The 15,033-nt window shown below is 39.9% G+C and overlaps 1 protein-coding gene across 2 annotated transcripts in view; it reads right to left on the reverse strand.

The window, feature by feature from the left end:
* Nucleotides 1-347: 347 nt before the first annotated feature.
* The window catches only part of INTS7 (integrator complex subunit 7), a 90,605-nt gene continuing 75,919 nt past the window's right edge, over nucleotides 348-15,033 (reverse strand). For both annotated transcript variants that reach the window (XM_060090933.1, XM_060090934.1), the window contains 4 exons: nucleotides 12,321-12,453; nucleotides 6,606-6,704; nucleotides 5,055-5,240; nucleotides 348-1,823 (listed from right to left, as the gene is read on the reverse strand). In XM_060090933.1, coding sequence (XP_059946916.1) covers nucleotides 1,536-1,823; nucleotides 5,055-5,240; nucleotides 6,606-6,704; nucleotides 12,321-12,453 — 706 coding nt within the window. In that variant the 3' untranslated portion in view covers nucleotides 348-1,535. The remainder of the gene's footprint in view (nucleotides 1,824-5,054; nucleotides 5,241-6,605; nucleotides 6,705-12,320; nucleotides 12,454-15,033) is intronic.

The following is a 15,033-nucleotide window of genomic DNA, read 5'->3' on the forward strand; positions in this document are numbered from 1 at the left end:
CCCCCCACTACTCTCTAGCAATTCTTCCTAAGGCTTATGTTCTCAGATGCTGTCATGCCTGTGCACATCATGCACTGCGTACATCTGGGCATCAACCACAGTGGACACTGTAGATTTACACACGTTTTATGACAATGCCCTGGCCACTGGGAGAAGAAGTGCTGTGCTGGGACAATAGCTCATGAATCCAAGAGATCTTAGCGGGACACGAGTTGCCTGCCAATCACTTTCACCCCTAGAGGCCACATTACACACACACAAAAATCCCCCAAACTCATTTTTTTCCATTTAAACTCTATCCCTCCTTTGAGCCAATGTCGACTTTAAAGAGAAAAAGGCAAAACGAGCAAAGCAACTGAGAGATTTATTTTAAAAGAAAACTTCCAGGGAATGTGCCCTGCGCTTCACATTGGGAGCTACTTCCAGCCCAAGTGCCCACATCATCAGTGTCTGCAATCCTGTGATCCCCGATGTCTAGAAATCATGATCCTGAAGCACTGAACGATCCCAAATCAAGAAAGGACAGTTAAATTACATGTAGTATACTGTGTTAAGAAAAGAAAGTGTATTATTATTATTTTTTATAATGGTTTTCAACCAGTATTGACACAGAAAAAAAAGGGGGTTTTCTGGCTAATGAGAAAACTTCTATTCCCTGAGCATCCCAACTTACTGAGGGTGTATTATTATAAAGAGACTGCTGTTTCTAGACAATCAAGTTTAGCATTACCTAACTTGCCAAGAAGAATCTAAACCAATCAAAGGAAAAGATCTGCCCTCCTAACATTAAATGTGATTTGTTTCATTCTTAGAAACAATAAAAAAAGTCTGTATTACATAAAATCACACATATATTAGAAAAAACAAATTATTAATTTCCAATCTTTCTATGTAATTGTTAGCTGCTCTTTGGGTCAATTAAATACTAAAACAATAAATTAAGATTGCTTTAGCAGAGAACAGTTGAAATAATATGGCAGGATGTTTCCATTCTGCTACACTGCATGCTCTCATAATCCACAACACTGGATGTTTCAGGGGACACTTTCAAGTCCAACTACGGGAGCACTCAGTTTCTACTACCCTGGGTAAACCCGGCACATACTGGTCAGAACTTCCAAATGTGCAGCTCAGAATTAGAGGTCTATGTCAGGCAGCAAGTGATATATTTTGGTAGGAAAGCAGTCAAATTTACTAATTCAATGATCCCAATATGTGACTTTTCCTGAAAGAAAAAGAGAAGGCTCAGCAAAAATAAAAGTAATAATAGCAAAACAATGAAAATGCTAAATAGGAGATGAAGGACTTGGTTTAAGAAGAAATAAGGGGAAAAAATCTTTCTGGTTAGGAACCCCATGATTTCTCCAAGTAAATTTTTAAGAAAAGAAATTTTTTTTCAGAATGTTCTATCACAGAAACCAATGAATAAACGGACTCCATATTCTAACTTTTGTACCTTTATCCATATGAAAAAGCAAACTATTTTCGCTAATTTGCTCAGTCCCTGGAAAGTCTGTAGTGCCTCTGTTGCACGGCTAAAACCGCGTGTAGGCATTTCGCTGCTGCTGCTGTTGTAACGGCTGCTGGACTTGCTGCTGCTGCAGGCGAATCTGCTGCGAATAAGGGTCTTCCAGGGATTTTACAAATATGGTGGTTCTGGGACCAGTCTTCCATACGATGCCGTTGGCATCTTTCACAGAAGACTCCACTGTAATGTTGTGTGTGCCAAGGATAGCAAAGTTCAACAGGAATTGAGTACTGAAGTAATCATTATGAGGCTCAACCCTCTGCTCCATCTCATTGGTCATACTGTCAATGGGTATCTGGAATGAAAAAAATCGTTATATAACAAGAGCTAACGTTTACTGAGTGCATGCTGTGAGCCAGGACCTGTTTTAAGTGCTATTTAAATCCTTGCAAACAACCAAAAGGTTGTTTACTAATATTATCCTTGCTTCATGAATGAGGAAGCTGAGGTGGGGAGGTTAAGTAACTTCTCCAAGGTCATACAGCTAATGAGTGGTGACGCTGGCATCTGAACCAGGCAGGCTAACTCCAGAGCCTGCACTCTTAATATCAGGTGACACTGCCTCCTCACTAGAAGGAGCTTGAGTAGAAGGAGCTTTCTCAACCCCTTCCGATGCTGGCCTTTCTGCCTGGTGAAGCAGTTCAGAACATGCCACCCTAAATACGCTGCTGTGGCATAGCAATTATTTTGAGCTAAGGGCACTTGAAAAACAACAGATACAGAAAGGGCTCTCTGACCTGCCCCTTTTTACCTAAAACATAAATCAAATTTTCCATGAGAAAGGAAACCTCCCTGCACCAAAAAAGAGAAGACTATCACCAGAGACTGGGAATCTATGTTGAGATGGATCTGTACAAACCAACCTAAGAAAATAACCCGTATCTTTGACTAGTCTCCCCCAATGCCCCAACAGATCTCCTAGTCTTTTTACTTACTGTCCCTAGCTCCAAACCCTCTGTCTTGCTGTTTTGTCAGGAATTTATCATCCGTGTGTCTAAAAGGTATCTAAGCATTCTGTTCTGGTCACTTCTTCGGGTCTTCATCCTCCTGTGAAGACTCCCATATATATGTAAAATTCTAATAAAACTGGCATGCTTTTCTCTTGTTAATCTGCCTTAAGGTCAGTTCAATCTTAGGCCTAGCTGGAGAGCCTAAGAGGGTAAAAGAGAAATTTCTCCTCCCCTCTCCTTGTTCACCCAACCCCAACTCTAATTCCCATCTTTCTTTAACCTGTGAAGAGATATTCTAAAGAAACTGGATGCAACCACCTGTTTCAGTGAGTTTAAAATCTGAAAGACTGAAAAAGAACATAATGCTATGCAAATATATGGTTTTTCCCCTCCTACCTACTCTGATTTTATATTACTTAAGTAATGTAGTGATTCTTCCCTCCTTTAACAAATTAACTTTAGAACTTGCATGTTGCTTACTTTAAAATCAGTGTCTTGTTCAGATGGGCAGTACAACTTATTATGAAACACAGATTTAGGAATTCATCTATGTATTTAGCTAGATAGTCATACCTCTGTCCTTCAAAGAACAGAGTAACACCTGCAGGTGTATCTCTTCTTGTACCCAAGATGAAGTATGTCAAGAGAGACACTTATTCTAAGAAGGCATATAGAGGTAATCAGAATGAATATTTGATTAGATTGCTCTATGTTTATGTGTGTATTTCTATTGTGTAATGAATTACATAAATGTGCCCTGAAGCTTCGTGTCTCAATAAGCAGTTATCATGAGGTCAGTTTTCCAGAGACACTGATCTGTAATATTAATGAAATGAAGTCACCACAAATTCAAGATCTTAAAATTATTTATAAGTCCTTTTTTGTTTGCACATTCAACTTTTGTAGGATTTTTATTTCCCTAAAGAATATGCACACCAAACAAGAACTGCCTTAAAAGGACCAGAAATAGGCCTAGTAGGCAACCTGATCACTCTGAATGCATGATGCATTTTAAGTTGCAAACTCACTGCAAGTAACATTACAAAGCAATCATGTACTACCTGGCTTATTATGTCAGCTTCTTGACTTTAACCAGTGCCTCTTGAGAGGTAAGTCAACAATGAGAAGACCAGTAGTACTTCTCATCTTGAATGTTTTTTTTTAAAACAGTAGAAATCACTACTGTGATTTCTAGAACAAAGAGAATCATGGTTACTGTTCTTTCAAACTCAAAATGAAAAGAGCTGCAGACAGGGATAAGTTGACTATGTAAGTTCTCCTTATGATCTTCTGTGACAACAGAGATCATTGAAACATAAGAGAGTTGTACTAAATACAGTAAATGATTTTTTTCATTATTCACCAAATATCTACTGAGTGGCTACATAAGGTGCCATGCTTTGTGCCCTCGAAGTCAAAAGAGAGGGAGAGAATGAAGGCTGAGCCTTCTCAGAGTGGGTACAGAGCCCCGGAGAGAGAGAGAAAGTTACCAAAGTAAGGAAAGTAGTGATGGCTTAAACCAGACCTTCCCTTGGCCTTTTAGCCTAAAACCACCAAAGAGAATAAAATGCTCTCATTTTATATCTTTACTGATACCCCTTTCCTTGCTCTGGACCTCAGTTCAAGGATGCCCACAAATAAACCCAGACATAACCAATTTGGACATTTAAACAACTCTGTTCATACAACTGTGCACTTGTTCACTTGTTCCATTTACTGTGAATAAACCACCAAGGAACTAGAAAGAGATGTCCAAAGAAAGGAACATTCTACATTTGGAACGTTAGTGTTTCATGGGCACAGATTCAGAATCTTAGTTTTGGCTAACAAAGCAAGCATGATTTTGGTTAACCTACCTCATGATTTCTCAAAGTAACAAATTTCTAGGGTTAAACCCTTAATGAAAGATTTTACTTCATCTGATCACTGTATGTCAATACAGTATACTTTTTTGGAACATGCTAAAATTTACTTAAAACACAGGAAAAATAAATAGATGTGTTCTTTGGGGGTTAGGGAGAAGTTATTCCCCACTCCTGATGCTTCCCTCCATGTGGAAGGACCTTTCATTAGATGAATAGTACTGGTCTCTAGGGGAGAAGGTGCATCCTACTGATTGGTAAGTTGTGGGGTGGGGACTGGGCCTGGGGAGCTAAGCACCTTCTCTCTCCCTTCTTCTTTGGGCTTCAAGGTACTGCTCCTCCCAGTTTTATAGGGGCAGGCTCTTGTGTGTACTGGTGGAGGAGGCTGGTGGGAAAATTCAATTCAGAGCCACAAGGCTAGGCAGTCCTTGTTGCCAGGCACCTGAGCTAGGTTTCTCCCCAGCTCTAACAGTAGTGACCCTCATATTTTGATCTCTGCCTGCCTGGATGCTTTGTCTATCAACTGGTTCGGGCAGGGAAAAGAGAAGTATTGTTTATCAGCCCCCTTACACCCCAATACGTACTTTTAACTTATGTCCATCTGATCCCTTGGGAGGTATAACTACAATCTGCTTAACCATGAGAAACACTGGAAAACTTCCATCAATGAGTTGATAAAACCTGCATCACAACTCTGCCTCTTTTCTAAATTACCTTGTAGTCTTGTCCGGATTTACTCTGCAGTGTGGAAGAAACATTCAGACAGACAGACTGAATTTTGCGGAAGAGTCCTGGTTTAGATCCGTGCTGGACCACCCCCTCTACCTTCAGCGCCAGTTGCTGGTTATTCTGGACAGCAATGGGTTCAGCAGGGTTCCGGGGGGATGGTGACAGGGCAAGCTGGAAAGCCAACATTAAAATAAATGCTAACAACCAAAGGCAAACTTCCTTCCAACAAACATGTCTGTGCTAATCATTGACTATAGAGGTACACACACAGGCACACATACATACACACAGATACACACACACACAGACACACACACACCCACAATGACCTGACTGTGCTGGGACAACCAGACAGATGTACCTTTAAAGTCAAGGGTTCCTTATCCCTAATGCCTCCTTTTCAATACCACTGTTTTTTTTTTTTTTTTTTTTTAACCCCTAACCCCAGTTCTGTTTGAGGGGAACAGAGGATTAGAGAATAGCAAGGGCACTGTTCTCCCAGTTTCTGAGGTGGGGCATTTCTTTGACAATGAACCAACTCTAGTATGGAAATGCACTATATAAATTTTCATGTCCAGCTGCTGTCTCTATGGTCTTAGGTAATTTTAAATAAACTAAATTCAAATGTAAATGAATCTAGAATTCTAGGATTACATACGCTATCAAGTCAGCATGGTATAAAAGTCAATTTCCGCAAATAAACCAAATGACATTTTTAACCTCTCAGCTTTTCTTTAAAAACATATTAAGAATCCTAAATACCCTTTAATTAAAGAAAGCTCAAATCTTGCTTAAATAAAAATACGGAAGAAATTGGGTCTTTCTGATAATGTTGTTGAGCCACTGAACCCTGAAGACATCTTACCTTAGGACTTCTCATCTATATAATCAATTTTCCTTGTTATTCAGGTCATTTTGAAACAGAATGCTCTATTATTTGTAATCAAAAACATTCAAATAGATGCAAAAGTGCACTGAAGACATTTACTGATGGGGATAATCCAGGGAATCTCTTACAAATGACAATTTCCCCCCTTTCCCAACAATTTCATTCTTTGAATCAAAATAGCTTTTGAATTTTGAGTGGCTTAAATATTTTAAAATAGTGACTCTACTCATTGCCCAGCTCCTCAAAATTTGTTATTTGTAGACAAAAGTGCTTTGGAGATAGGGCTGGTGATGTTTTACTGGACCTGATTCCTTCTAAGTTGGGTTTAAATAGTTTGATCAGACATGGACTCAGCTCAAGATCCTTGTGGGCTACTACGATGAACAGCACTCAACTCATTCTTGAAGACAGGGACAGAGCTCGAGGTACCCAAATGCCTGTCCCATTGCATTTGGCACTATGAGGAAAGAAAGGAGAGGAGAGGGTTTAACTCCCAAATCACTTGTTGAAGGGAGGAAAGGCTTACAACTGAAGAGTAGGAGTTCTGTCTAAACCAAAGGTAAGATCCTGAAGCAGAGCTATGCCCCCTATAATCTTCAGAAGAAGGTATTAAACTATATTAAACCTGATTGTTCTTCCTGTATTACCTTGATGCTGGTAGACTGCAGTTTCTGGAAAAAATATCTCTGAAATGAAAGAGGAACTTTCAGCAAGGAAATGATGGCATTGCAGAGGCATGCTGTATGCTGGGGAAAAAAGAGAAAAATCAAATGAAAATAAATTTCCAAATTTCATCAACAAAAATAGTTACTTTCAGGAAGAAGTGTAAAAACTACAAACGCTCATAAAATTACTACAAAAGTACACACCAATCAGGTTAGGAGACATAACACTCAGGAACTGCATACATTTATCAAATCACTCATGTCAAGGACAATTACAGATTTTTACTTTATTCTGAAATATATTCAATAAAAAATGACAGAGAAAACCCACATTCTTCAAGACCAAGCAATGTGCAAAGTTTGCGTTTCTATAGAGCTTAGAGCTACTAGACATATACAGTTATTTTAGATACTAAAATATAAAGTAACTATCACGTGACAAAATATGATAAAAAGCATGTATACGGTAAAAAATCAGAGCAAAATATTGACATCTGAGGCTCGAGTCCAAATCCCCGTGGAACCTTGGCTTGGAACTGCCTCATTCTTCATCCCATCTCTACCAGGTGGCCTCCCTGTCCATGTGGCCATGAGTCTCCAGGGAGAGAGCAACGGTGGAAACTTACTGGAATTCAGATTACAGATTACCATATAGTCCAACTTTATAGATCACTGAAACTTAAATAAAACACCTTCTTTCTAAAATCTATTTCACAAATTTAACTGAGTTTTGAAAATCCCAGCTTAACTGCAGAGGAATAGAACTACTCTAACGAATCTTTCGAGTCTTAGTGAAAGGGGTCATAGAACCAAAATTTAAGAATTCAAAGATTTTATTTATTTATTTATTTTATTTTAACTACTTTCTTGAGGTACCACTGACATGCAAAAACCTGGACATATTTAATGCATACTACTTAATCAGTTTGGAGATAAGTATACACCTGTGATACCATCAAATATATTTTAAAGATCACCCAGTCTAACCCTCAATTTTGCTGATGACACAGGTCACCCAGACAGCTAATGGAACAAGCTGGGACTGGAACCTAGGTCACCTGACTAGGTCACTCAGTGATTTTGTTTTATTTCACCAATGATTTGCAAACTTAATAGAAAAAAAAAATTACAGTACTGGAACACCTGTAACTTTGGGTGACCCAGAACCATTCCTGCTTGGTCTACCATCCCCTCCTCAGTCTACTCCTCTCTCAGTGGCCCCCAAAATACCATAGGCTGAAAACTATTCCACTATACAATGCTGTCTGTCCTTTTAAGTTCCTGCTTCCAAGCAGGGTATCACCTAGTGCCTCTGCTATAAACATTTTTAAAAAGTAGGGCATTAAGGCTAAAAGCCAGAAGAATCCATTCCTCATTGGTTTCAGATTACTGAACATTCTGTGCCTGACAGACTCCTAATATAAATGCCAGGTCTATTACTTGAGATAACCACAACACAGATTTAGAGACACTGGGTCTACTCAGGTTTAACTGCTAAAACAGCACTATTCATCTTCTCGCAACAAGGGATCTGAGATGCGTTTGCCCGGACATCCTACTTGTGGTGGAACCTTTGATGCCACAACAGTATTTAAGGAGAGAAACATCTTTAAAGGATGGACTTAGAGGACCACAAGTGACCTCAGGCTGTTCCCAGGCAAAAAGGTACCATTTTCCCTTTTAAAAGAATAGATGCAGATTTTGCAATTCCCCACTGGGAAAGCAGGACTGCCTCTGAGACCACTAGCCCCTTGGGCACACTTCAACACATATGTTAGTTGCAGATTACTATCAAAGTACCAGTCTGGAGATGTGAAATCACATATCATGATTAGTAAATCGGTAAGAGGACTATCCCATCATGAATACTCCCTTCATTGCCAAACCGAACACTTTTCAGCCTTTGTATTTTTTGACACTTCTGTGGCACCTGATATAATGCTTTTTCCATGAAATTCCACTTAACGGCCCCTGCCCTCACTTCTGATTCTTCCCTTCTCCATCTTCTTTCCTAAGATTCTCTTCCTTTGTATGTTCCTTCAGTGTTGATGCTCTCCTTAGTCCTTTTGTCTTCTCAGTCCATTTGTTCTTCACAGGCAGTTTTCTTCACTCCCAGGACTTTAAGAATCTATATGCTCATGACACCTCAACTTTACATGCATCCCAGCCTGTCTCCTTCTGACACCAAACCTGTTATCTAACTGCCAATGTTTAACATGTTTAAAAATGAAACCACCTTCTTCCACTATCCCTCTGTATTCTGTCTCAGTCAAGGATCAACCATTTGTGTACCTGGTCACCTAAGCTGGAAACCCAGAGGTTATGTCTCCATCCTCTCACATCTAATTTAAAGAAAACAAAAAACAAACAAAAAACCAAAACCAAGCCTTGAAAATATTACACCTGAATAATCTTTCTTATGTATCTGTTCTTCTCATTCTTGCTCCCACTTTATCAATTTGGCCCCTACCTTGGATTACTGCAGAAGTCTTGTAACCACTCTTCTTTTCTTTAATTTCATGCCTTCCAGGCCATTATCTGTTCTGTTTCTACATAATAGTGTACAGTCTTAGCTTAACCACTTCTCTCCCACACCCATTTAAAATTCCTAAAGAGTGCCCCTATTGTCTATGGGATAAAGTCCAAACTCCTTAAGACTGTGTTAAAAGACTTTTGTCATCTGGTCTCCACCGACCTCTCTAGTCCCGAGCCTGCACATTATGCTGCAGCAATAACACACTGTTCCCAGGAGACATCATGCTATTTCATGCTCCGCTTTTTTTTTTTTTTAATAAATTTATTTATTTATTTATGGCTGCGTTGGATCTTCATGGCTGCTTTGGATCTTCGTTGCTGCACGTGGGCTTTCTCTAGTTGTGGCGAGCGGGGGCTACTCTTTGTTGCGGTACGCGGGCTTCTCATTGAAGTGGCTTCTCTTGTTGCAGAGCACTGGCTCTAGGTTTGCAGGCTTCAGTAGTTGTGGAACATAGGCTCAGTATTTGTAGCTCACGGGCTCTAGAGCACAGGCCCAGTAGCTGTGGCGCAGGGGCTTAGTTGCTCTGCAGCACGTGGGATCTTCCTGGACCAGGGCTCGAACCCATGTCCCCTGCTTTGGCAGGTGGATTCTTAACCACTGTGCCACCAGGGAAGTCCTCATGCCTCTGCTTTTGAACATGTTCTCTGCCTGAAGTTCTCTACACTTCCTTATCTGCCTGAAAAACTCATATGCAAATACCTTTTCTCTCTGATGTGCACCCTCACCCCATTTCCCCTATCCTTTGACATGAATTACTTTCTCTTTTGTGCTACAACTCTACTTTGTGCAGACCTCTATTACTGCACATATATTGTATGGTATTTGTTTACAAAATCTTTCTTATCAGACTATGGACAACTTGAGGGAAGAGCCTCTTTGTCATTTTTCTATTCACAGGATTCAATAAATACTTGTTAAACTGAATTTTGGGTTCAGAAAGTATCAAATCTATAAAATACAATTTGGAAAGGGGGAAAAGGGAATCAACATTTATTAACCACTCCTTATATGCCAGGCCAGGCACTGTGCCAGGCATTAGGCATTATTCCATTTAAACTTCACAAAAACCCTATGAGGTAGATATTTTTCCATATCATAGAAAAGTGTATTAGAAATTTGTCTAAAATCATGCCTGCTGAGTGGCAGAGGTAGAATTTGACCCTCTGTATTGCGTACCTACTGGGCAGAAAATTCCCATTCTTTCCATTAGATGCAGTGGATTGAACTCTATCAAACTCAAGGTACTATCTGGCATCTATTTAATTTCCTAGGGTGGAGCTTAGAGGAAATACATGTAAATAATTTAATCAATGTCTCACATAAATATGTCTACTTCCTACAAAGATAATCTTTACAATCTTCCTTAGCAACCAATCTCAGTATCAAATAGCTACCTGTGTCATTTCAATTCAGCAAATATGTATTGACAATCTTACGTGGAAAGCAGTGTGCAAAGGAAATTATCTAACCTTAAAATCTAATTTAACTCTTTAATGACACATCCTGTCAATTTCTTCTAGAACACCTGATAAATGGTGAGTTCAGAATGAGAACAGCAGGAGGCAGAAGAGAGCTACAGGAAATACCAGTATCCAATGTGTAGGCAGGGCAAGAGAAACTCTCCAGGGTGTAAAGTTCAAAGACAGTGCTATGGACTGAATGTGCTGTTGTCTCTAAATTCACATGTTGAAGCCCTAACTCCCAATGTGTTGATATTTGGAGGAGGGTCTTTGGGAGGTCATTAAGTTTAGATGAGGACATGAGGGTGCGGCCCCTGTGATGGGATCAGTGCCCTTATAAGAAGAGAAGGAGAGAAGAGAGCCCCTCTCTCTCCAACATGTGAGAACACAGGAAGAAAGCAGCAGCTGGCAAGCCAGCGAGAGACCCCACACCACAAAACAAATTGGTTGGCACCCTGAGTCTGGACTTCCCAGCCTCTAGAATTGTAAGAAATGTCTGTTGTTTAAGCCACTATGTCTATTTTGTTATAGGAACCTGAGCTCAGTACAACACTGGAGAATGGCCAGACAGAGAGGAGGAAATCTGGGTGAGAGTGTCAGTCTGTCCTGTGACTGGGAAGTCAGGGGATAAACAGCAGGTGTTCAACAGTGCCAAAGGTAGCAGATTCAGTAGGCTAAGTGGATATGAGTATTAAAGGACAGCAGTAGCATCACCTGGCAGGAACTGATTTACTGATGGTCAGAAAATAAGCCCAGTTCTTTCTATTTTAATTGGCCAATAGTTTTCAACCCTGGTGGCATGACAGAATCACCTGGGAGCTTTTAAAAATACCTAATGTCTGGGCCTCGCAGAGATTCAAAGATAACTGGTCTGGGTGGGGCCTGGATATTGATTTTTTTTTTTTAATTTTTTTTATTTTGCGGTACGCGGGCGTCTCACTGTTGTGGCCTCTCCCGTTGCGGAGCACAGGCTCCAGGCGCGAAGGCTCAGCGGCCATGGCTCACGGGCCCAGCCGCTCCGCGGCATGTGGGATATTCCCAGACTGGGGCACAAACCCATGTCCCCTGCATCGACAGGCGGACTCTCAACCACTGCGCCACCAGGGAAGCCCTTGATTTTTTTTTAAAATAGCTTCCAAAGTGATTCTAATGTGTAGCCAAGGTTGAGAACAATTGCAACTTTAGTTAAATTGTTAAAAAAGGAAAAATAAAAGTTTTATCTGCGTTCTGGTAGAGCAGATTTGACATGTTAGTGTGACTATGTAGCAGCTACAGATGTGCTAAGTGCTTTCATGGATTATCTTATTTCATCCTCACAACAATACTATGATGTAGGTACTGTACTAACCCTGTTACAAAACAGGCACAGAGGGGGGCTTCCTTGGTGGCACAGTGGTTGACAGTCCGCCTGCTGATGCAGGGGACGTGGGTTCGTGCCCGGGTCCGGGAGGATCCCACATGCCGCGGAGCGGCTGGGCCCGTGGGCCATGGTCGCTGAGCCTGTGCTCCGCAATGGGAGAGGCCACAACAGTGAGAGGCCCCTGTACCGCAAAAGAAAACAAACAAACAAACAAACAAAAACAGGCACAGAGGAAACTGTCACAGAGAGGTTAATGTGTTGAAGTCACACACAGTAAGTGCCAGAGACAGATAAAAACTCACTTCCACATAATAAAACTCAATAAAACAAATGTGACTTGCCATATAAGAAACAGGGGTATATTTCCGATTGAGTGATTCCACCTCCTCCAAGACATGATTATATACAGACATCATTCTTCTCTCATATTCACTATCAGCATGGGCTGCTCCTGTAGATCCATATTCCTGGAAACTGAAGTCAAAAAATAATATCAATCAATCAACCAAAATAGTAACTAATTTTTTTTTTTTTTTGCGGTACGCGGGCCTCTCACTGTTGTGGCCTCTCCCGTTGCGGAGCACAGGCTCCAGACGTGCAGGCTCAGCGGCCATGGCTCATGGGCCTAGCTGCTCCGTGGCAGGTGGGATCTTCCCGGACCGGGGCACGAACCCGTGTCCTCTGCATCAGCAGGCGGACTCTCAACCACTGAGCCACCAGGGGAGCCCAATAGTAACTAATTTAATGTCAAAATGTGTCAGGTACTTTCCACACACTCTCATTTAATCTTTGAAATAATGAAGTAGGCACTGTTACTTCCATTTCACAGATGAGAAAACTGAGGCTCAGAGATGTTAAGTAATTCGCCTTCAGTCACACAACTAGTAAGCGACAAACTAGAATTCAAATCCAGACCGGACTTCAAATTATACAAGTGTTAATCACTTTGGTTGTTAGCTAGTATAAAAATGTTTAATTAAACCTTGTCCCTGCCATGAGGTGCAAGAGACATAAGGCATTTGAAAAGGTAAACTATCAATAAAGTCAGCAGACAAGTGCCAAATAACCAGTAAAGATATGCAAGTAATCAGAATATAGAGGGAGCTGAGGAATGCCACAGAAGAGATCGGTCTTGGAAAAATCACTACGCAAGTAGCATGGATAAGATTTGAAGAGATGGAAAGTTCGGAGGGCATTCATAACTGGAGAAATGGCATGAATCTAAAGAAAGCAGGTGAAATGCACAAGAATGTTCAGCAGAGAAGTAGCATATAGAGCATGCTGGAAAAAGTTTTACCTAGATTTCTTTTCTTTCTACTGCCTCAAACCCAAAGACATTTCTGAAAGTATTTCTAAATGGGAAAAGGTGGCAAACTCCTGCATTCTAACTAAACTTCAAGAGGGCTATTTGAAAATGCAATATAGGTAACTTAACTATGTTGGGTGAACACTTCTTATTATTCCCTTATTATCCTTTTAACGCCTACTATGTGCAAGGTACTTCAGCTGGGTACTTTACATAGGTTTTCATTTAACCATTACAACCACTCTAAGAGACAGGCATTATTACTTACCTATAGTTTATGCATATGTGGTTCAGGGAGATGAAAGAACATGTCTATATTCATACGTACTCCTAGCTGTATGTACATGTGTATCTGCCTGGCTCCAAAGCTTTGTTCCCTACTCTGTACTATATTTTAAGTTCTACTAAAACAAGAACTGAACCTCATTTAGTGATAGACTTTGAGGAAAACTATACCACACAATAAAGCATAAAGATTTAAGTCTCTGACAAAGTGACCTGCTAATAAAAGGGTATAAAATCAGAATATACTGTTCCACCCTCTACAAAAGGAGTATTCCTTTATTTATTTTTAATAAACTTTATTGAGATATAAGTTACAAAATCGTAAAAATGCACCCTTCCTAGTCAATCCCTACTTGTGGCCCCCAGCAACCAGATTAGCTTTCTATCACTGTAAATAAGATGTTTCCTAATACTGGATATAAGCAATCATACTATATATAATATTTTGTGTCTGGTTTCCTTTATAGCACAACATTTTTGAGTCATTAATGTGTTTTGCATATTTCAACAGGTCATCCATTTATATTGCTGAGTAATATTCCACTGTATGAACATACTACAATTTATCTACCCACTCACCTGTTGACACATTTGGCTCTTTCCAGTTTTTGTTGTTACAAATAAAGCTGCTAAGAAAATCTGTGTACAGGTCTCTGTGGAAATATGTTTTCATTTCTCTTAAGTAAGTAGAAATAGAACTGGTGGTCATATGGTAACTGCCACACAGTGTTCCAAAGTGGCTGAATCATTTTGCAGTCCCCAAAATGTATGAATTCAAGCCCTTCCACATCTAATATTTGGTATTAAAGGGCTTTTTAACTTTAGCTATTCTAGTGGGCGTTAGTTGTATCTCACTGTGATTTTAATTTGTATTTTTCTGATACCTAATGATGTTAAGCATCTTTTCATGTGCTTATTGGAATTAACATATCTTCTTCGTTGAAGTGTCTGTTCAAATCTCTTGTCAATTCTTAAAAATTGGGTTATCTTGAGTTGAATGGTTTTCTTAATATTCTGATAGAATATGTTTGAGAATATTTCACCCTGCAACCAATCTTTTCATTTTCTTAATGGCATCTTTCAAAGAGCAGAAGTTTAAATTTTTAAATCCAATTAAACAAATTCTTCTGTACAGTACTGCTGTTTGTGTCCTGAAAAAATCCTTGCTGATCTCAAGGTCATGAAGATTTTCTCCCAAGTAGCATTCTAGAAAGTTTAGAATTTTATCTTTTACAGTTTGATCTGTGATTCACTTGGAATTAATTTTTATGTATGGTGTGAGGTAAGGTCAAGATTCTTTCCCCCCATACAGTGTGTTCCAGCACAATCTGTTGAAAAAACAGATTGTTATCTTTGTCAAAAATCAAGTAATACTCCTATGTAACTATTTTGGTCTCTCCATTCTACCCTCAAGCCCATATCACATTGTCTTAATTACTGGAGCTTTATACTAAGTCTTGAAA

Source organism: Mesoplodon densirostris, chromosome 2 (genome assembly GCF_025265405.1).
Source record: "Mesoplodon densirostris isolate mMesDen1 chromosome 2, mMesDen1 primary haplotype, whole genome shotgun sequence".
Lineage (NCBI taxonomy): Eukaryota > Metazoa > Chordata > Mammalia > Artiodactyla > Ziphiidae > Mesoplodon > Mesoplodon densirostris.